This window comes from Misgurnus anguillicaudatus, chromosome 25 (assembly GCF_027580225.2).
Source record: "Misgurnus anguillicaudatus chromosome 25, ASM2758022v2, whole genome shotgun sequence".
Lineage (NCBI taxonomy): Eukaryota > Metazoa > Chordata > Actinopteri > Cypriniformes > Cobitidae > Misgurnus > Misgurnus anguillicaudatus.
The window spans coordinates 12251559-12258671 of record NC_073361.2 but is presented as its reverse complement, the minus strand read 5'-3'; the positions used below and the strand labels follow the sequence as shown (position 1 = coordinate 12258671).

Here is a 7113-nt window from a genome sequence, read left to right as displayed (position 1 = left end):
TAATAATGTGAGATGGTGTTAATATTTCGAAATTGTGTATTTCCAATTCCTTTGGCCTTTTTTTATTTTTCCCTATATCTACCTTTTTTATTGTCATGTTAATTTATTTCTTCAGATTTTCACTTTTCTGTAGTCTATTTTTATATATTTTTTATAATGTTTCCATCTTTAAAACACTGCTTTAGTTTACATTAGATTGCACATGTAATACATTTAATACAAACACTTCATATGGTTTGGCCAAAATATGAAAGTAAAAGTGCAGCTGAGTCACACCTAACAGACAAACCTGTTTTGCACACGACACTTAACACAAAACCAGGAAACTACTTTTCAAGCGTGTGTCTCTCTCTGTCTGTATATTAGTGAAATATGGCAGAAGCTCATATTTTTAAGGACAAGTTCAGCTGTTCAGTGTGTTTGGATCTCCTGAAGGATCCAGTGACCATTCCCTGTGGACACAGTTACTGTATGAGCTGTATTACAAACTGCTGGGATCAGGATGAGATGAGAATCTACAGCTGCCCTCAATGCAGACAAACCTTCACACCAAGACCTGTTTTATTTAAAAATGTGATGATTGCTGAAATGGTGGAGGAACTGAAGAAGACAAAACTTCAGACTGCTGTTCCTGCTGACTCTTATGCTGAAGCTGGAGATGTGGAGTGTGACGCCTGTACTGAGAGAAAATACAAAGCTGTCAAGTCCTGTCTGGAGTGTCTGAAGTCTTACTGTCAAAATCATCTTAAACAACATGAGAATCTCTTCAATGACAGGAGGCATCATTTGATGAATCCCACCAGACAACTTCATGAGATGATCTGCTCAAAACATAATAAACAACTAGAAATCTACTGTCGCACCGACCAACACTGCATTTGTTATCTGTGTACGATGGACGAACATAAAAACCATGATACTGTGACAGCTGTAGCAGAAAGAACTGAGAAACAGGTATGAACTGAAATCAGACACACTGCAGTAATGCTAACAGTAATGATTAATAATATGCTAAACCATGAATGTCATTATAGTAACATTACATGCATATACGCATGCAGTTTAATGTAATATCTTTGAGGTTTTATAGTTATTTGTTATCTCACAGAGAGTTTTGGGAGAGAGACAGAGAAAATTACATCAGATAATTGAGGAGAGAGAGAAGGAGCTTCAGGAGCTGAGAGAGGCTGTGGACTCTCATGCGGTGAGTTTTGAGCAGAAAAACATCTGCTGACAGCTTGAAGATCAGTTTGAGATTCATGACTCTCCTCCAGTGATGGAGATCTTTACTGATGTACCTGTAATGGATCTGATTGTAATGTTTGTCCTAACAGCGCTCTGCACAGACAGCAGTGGAGGACAGTGAGAGGATCTTTACTGAACTGATCCAATCCATTGAGAGAAGACGATCTGAGGTGATACAACTGATCAGAGATCAGGAAAAGACTGCAGTGAGTCGAGCTGAAGGAGTCATGAAGCGTCTGGAGGAGGAGATTGATGATCTGAAGAGGAGAGACGCTGAACTGAAGCAGTTTTCACATACAGACAATCACATCCATTTCCTACAGGTAACACAACTCTGAAATACAACACAGTGAGAATTAGCAGGATCTCTGGAAGACTTCACTTCTTATATGACTATGATGGTGGTTATTTTATAAGCTGATAAATGTGTTTAATGTTGAATGTTTAAGTTCATTTGTAATGTTTTCTTCTTCAGGGTTTTCAGTCTCTGTCTGCAGCTCTTGAGTCTTCAGTCTCACAGAGATTTACTCTCAGCTCTCTCTCTTTTGATGATGTGAGAAAATCTCTCTCTCAACTGAAAGACAAACTGGATGATTTCTGTAGAGAGGAGATAGAGAAGATATCTGGTGAAGGTAAAGAAGCAGATATTCATTTACTCTCACAAACAAAATCACACAAGCAAGAGCGCTGTTAGAGTCTTATGTGGTGGTTTCCCTGACAGAGTTTAGATTAATCCAGGACTAGGTGTTAGTTATTTTAGGCCATTTAAGTCGTTTTTACAAACAAACCTTACACTGATATATGTTAAAATATGTCAGTAAAGGTGTTTTGAAATTAAAGTAGCTCAAACATGCATTTTATTCCGGGACTAGGATAAGCCCTGTCTGGGACCCCCCCCCCCTTGTCAGTGTCATGATCTCTGTTTTATTGTGTGTGTTATTGGTTTATTATATTTATACTATGGGAATTATATTAATTATGTCTGTTTATGTTACAGTTACATATATCTCAGTTATTTCTGATGAATTGAAGACCAGGGAGGATTTCTTGCAATGTAAGAGACTTTTATGATTTATGACTTTGATTTATTTACATCCACTAGTACATAAAGAATGACAAAAACAAAATAAGAAATAGAAAGTATAAACACAAAACAACAAAAATAACAAAACATTGAGTATTTTTAATGTTTACAGAAATCTTTCAGTTCACATGTGTCAGTAACTCAGTCATTGTTAAAGAGGTGAATGAATTGAGTAAAATCAACGACTCAAAATCAAAACATCCAACTTTTCAACATTTTTTCAGCTGCTAGGCACAGGAACTTAACTTTATTTTTATTTTTATATGCTTTTTTACATAAAACTGCATTACTGCTAAAAACTTTACAAATGTAATGAGGGCATTTAAACAAATATATTTATATATTTAAGAATCTCAAACCTCAAAAAGTAAATGAGCGCACTGAAGGAGTAAATACAATTATAGAAATGTGTAGGTTTTGGAAAAAAATGCAATAAATCTGCAATGATGATTTGTGTTAAACTGCTGCAGTCATTTGTGTTTATCTTCACCAGATTTCAAGCAGTTCATACTGGATTTAAACACAGTGCATAAAAACATTCAGCTGTCTGATGGGAACAGAACGGCTACTCGCACTAACACAGTCCAGCAGTATCCTGATCATCCAGACAGATTTGATTTCTGGTGTCAGGTGTTGTGTAGAGAGAGTTTGTGTGAACGCTGTTACTGGGAGGTTGAGTGGAGTGGTGTTATTGGTATATCAGTGTCATATAAGAGCATCAGCAGGAAGGGATGGGGTACTGAGTGTTTGTTTGGATGTAATGATCAGTCCTGGAGATTGCACTGCAGTGACTCCAGGTGCTCATTCAGTCACAATAGCAAACACACTAAACTCCCTGTAGTGTCGAGCTCCTGTAGAATAGGAGTGTATGTGGATCACAGTAAAGGATCTCTGTCCTTCTACAGCGTCTCTGATACAATGAAACTCATACACAGAGTCAACACCACATTCACTAAACCACTTTATCCTGGATTTAACATCATTTCAGGTTCAGTGAAGTTATGTAATCTTGCAGTGTAGATGACATGAAGATTCTCAGTAATGCTGTAAACTTTGACTAAAGAAAAGAAAGCTTTTTGTCCAAAATTTAGTATTTTTGAAGACACCTATACCCATTTTTAAAAGGTTATAAAAGAGAACAAACAAAGATAGGATAAAAGTTTTTTTCAGTTTTGATTGTTTATTTGTTTGTTTGTAAGCAGAGGGTCTTTCATTTGATATATTTGTATGTTTATATATTTGTAGAAGACAATTTTTGTGGAAGGCATTTTGTGAAACTTTTGTGAAAATCAGCCTAAAAAAGGCTGGCGGGGAATGAGATTATTTTAATAATTAATAATGTTCAATTCAGGGTTGTAGGGGTGACTGTGACAAGATTATTGAAAAAAAATCTGAAAATGAAGAAGTGAGTATTAAACACACACACACACACACACACACACACACACACACACACACACACACACACACACACACACACACACACACACACACACACACACAAACACACAGCCCTGATGTTCTTGCTCTAGTACAATGATTTTAAAGTACAGTGAGTGTAGGAACAAACTTCAACCAACAGAGGGAACCAGTAGATAATAAATATAAAACAGCATTACTTTATTCATTTATATCCTCTGTGTTTTGTCATATAGGATTTGTATACATAATGTAAATGTCACAGAGTCATGTTCTGTTTTAGTCTTTATCCACTTATTTATTTACAGACAACACTGATATACAAATTCAACAACTGTTTGTATTTGATGACCTGTTTGATATCTTGGGTCACACTTAGACTGTAAGTTGTGTTTTTAACTTGCGTATGTTTAAACTTTATTAACTTGAATGCATTTAACTTGATCTTGAACTACAGCTCACTTGATGAACAATTTGCCCTAAATGTTTCTTAAATTTTATGATCCATTTGGTTGTAATGTTATGATTCTTCAAGCAACAACTGAAATAAGTTATGATCATGGTTATTATGAGAGTAAGACACATTGGCTTTTGAATTTTGTGTCATACCATGATATGAATGAGGGAGAGTTTGGACTTTTGTTTGAATGCTAAAGATCTTTATGTACTTATTACCAGTGTGTAATTTAAATCCTATTTATTTACATCTATACAGATATGTATAGATGCATAGATGAAAAATTCCAATCATTTTAAGTAAGCAGCCCTTTATTCAGACTTTAGCATCAACATATTTGACCAAACTGACTCCTTATGATAGTTTACAAATCTCTCTAAACTGTAACCACTGTGATCTGCAATATCAATTAAAATATTTGTGTTAAAAATTCATTTTAAAACTGAATAAATGCTGTCTGAAATTCAATATCTTATTTTTCTATGAGAGACTGAAAGAACTAGTAGACTTACACTTAAAAAAATGCTTCTCAATAAAAAATAAGATTCAAATTTAACCTTGTAACACAGTCAACCAGGTAAAGGGCTTTTTTGTAAAAAAAGTAATTTGTTAACACCAATACACACAGTTAAAACAAATGGGACAACATTGTACAGTGACAATAATACATGCCTTTCATGTGATAAATACTATTATATATTTCATTTAGATTTTTAAAAGCACCATCAAACACCAACTGTGTCTCAAAACCTAGAAAACATAGACAGGTGTCCACCTAGACAGCACTTTACAGCCATATTGTGAAATATTGATAAAGAGGACATACCATGAAACTCTGACTTTTTTATGTTAAAGTGCTAAAATTGGTTCCCAAGTGCTTCTACCAACCTAGAAAATGTGAAAAAGATCAACTCAGTAACTTTGTTTACCAAAACTTTCTCTGCAAGCATGTGAAAAAATAGTTTATTGAAATTTGGCTCCCTTGTGATGTCAGAAGGGGATAATACGGCCCCTTAATCGGCACTATCGAACCACGGCACTGCCATTTAGTGCAGATATCATAGTGTTTAAGGTTATATGAATTTAAACAGGTAATGTATTAGCTGTGTTGTACACTGTGTCTCTGTTTTATTAAGGGGGACATTTCACAAGACTTTAAGATGCTGAATAAATCTTTGGTGTTCCTAGAGTACATAAAGTTTTAGCTCAAAATACCATATAGATAATTTATTATAGCATGTTAAAATTGCCACATTTTGGGTCTGTCCTTTTAAATGCAAATGAGCTGATCTCTGTACTAAATGGGAGCAGCGTGGATAGTGCAGGGGGAGCCAAATTTCAATTACCTACTTTCACATACAGAATGGTTTACCAAAACTAAGTTACTGGGTTGTTTTTTACACATTTTGTAGAAGCACTGGGGACCCAATTATAGCACTTAAAGGACAAGTTCGGTATTTCACACTTAAAGCCCTGTTTTCAGATTGTTTATGATGAAATAATACGGTTTTGACTGAAATTTGGACATATGATGCTGGCCTGAGAAATTTTGGGTGTTTCTTGTATCTCCTCCCACCTCTACAATAAGTGCACTGGAACAATCCTTCCTAAAATGCATTAAACTTTCGTTTACAAAGACGTGAAACTCACCAAGTGGTCAGGGGTGTTCACTGATATGATCACACAAAAATCGCTGCAAAAGATGCTTTCCAACAGGTGTTTTAGCATTCGTTGTAAAACTTGTGGACCTATTTTTCCAAACGCTTCACACCCGTACATTCTTCCGTTGAGAGCTTGAATAATAGACACTCCAGCCCAGATGGTGGCGATAATCCGCCTTTGCCAATTGCAAGAAGACAACAACGTTCTTGGCCCGGAGTAATACCCTACCTCACAGCACATCTAATACAAGTGTCACAGGTGGGAGCGGACCGCCCCTGTCACGGGTCACGCCCCTTCCTAGTTTCCACCTGAGAGGGAGAACACCCCAATGACCAGAAACACGAGAGAATGTAAGTATAATTAAAACAAACTTTATTTAAATTATTTAAAAGATGTTTGGGGAAGGGGTAGGGAAATCTAAAATGAATTTTCGTTTCTCAACAGGAGAGGATTGGGCCTAAGGGATCTGGACGTCGTCTCGAAAGTATCCACAGGGGATAGGGGAAAGGGGGTCCTTCGTCTCACGCAGAGCTCCCTCCAATTTCCTGACTGATCCTAGATCCTCTCTTGTAGACTTTTTTTTACGTGGTGCCCTTCGCTTCTCCTGAAGGCAACAGAGAACACACAATAAGTGAAAGGTGAGACGGAGAGGGATACCCTATTCCTGTATGTGTCGTTTCCTCCAAACTGGCTGCACAAGGCACCTGGCAGTTTCTCCACTCCAATGGGCTTCCAGATTGGTATGGTGCAACACACCCTAGTTCCTGAGGGCACAGGTAAGTCACAAAGGTAAGTACAGGTTTAACTGGGTTCGCAGAGGGGCAAGTTGTCGTGGGTAACAGGCGAAAGCACATCCAGGGCCGTATTCGAGGTAAGTGGTATTCAGCTTGTGCAGTCAGGTAGGTATTTGGCAAGGAAAATGGGTCGGCACACTGGGCGTACACTGGCAATTTCATGGTAAGTAACTTTTGGTTTGTGTAAACAGGTAGGTATGTAGCGAGGTGACTGGATCTTGACACTAGACATACACTGGCATATTCGAGGTGAATAGCTTTGAGCTCATGCAAACAGGTAAGTATTTAGCAAGGTAATTGGGTCTTCACACAGTGCTTATTCAATGTAATCAACTTTTAGCTTGTGCATATAGGTAGGTATTCAACAGAAAGCTGGAACTTCACACTGGACTTACAGGGCTTATTCGAGGTAATTAGCTTTTAGCTCGTGCATACGGGTAGGTATGTATTCA

General features: G+C 37.1%; 1 protein-coding gene across 1 annotated transcript; it reads left to right on the top strand.

Moving 5' to 3' along the window:
* Positions 1 to 202: 202 nt before the first annotated feature.
* Positions 203 to 3395, top strand: LOC129426163 (E3 ubiquitin/ISG15 ligase TRIM25-like). Its single transcript, XM_073864191.1, has 6 exons — positions 203 to 954; positions 1109 to 1204; positions 1335 to 1568; positions 1721 to 1877; positions 2243 to 2299; positions 2823 to 3395. Exons 1-6 carry the CDS (start codon positions 373 to 375, stop codon positions 3347 to 3349), a joined length of 1653 nt encoding a protein of 550 aa, XP_073720292.1. The 5' UTR covers positions 203 to 372; the 3' UTR covers positions 3350 to 3395.
* The last annotated feature ends 3718 nt before the right edge of the window (positions 3396 to 7113 follow it).

Excerpts from the sequence above, each read along its gene's own strand:
- LOC129426163 (XM_073864191.1), top strand. The coding sequence starts at position 373 with ATGGCAGAAGCTCATATTTTTAAGGACAAGTTCAGCTGTTCAGTGTGT. Across the intron at positions 955-1,108 it reads CAGAAAGAACTGAGAAACAG|AGAGTTTTGGGAGAGAGACA; the intron begins GTATGAACTGAA and ends GTTATCTCACAG. Across the intron at positions 1,569-1,720 it reads ATCACATCCATTTCCTACAG|GGTTTTCAGTCTCTGTCTGC; the intron begins GTAACACAACTC and ends TTTCTTCTTCAG.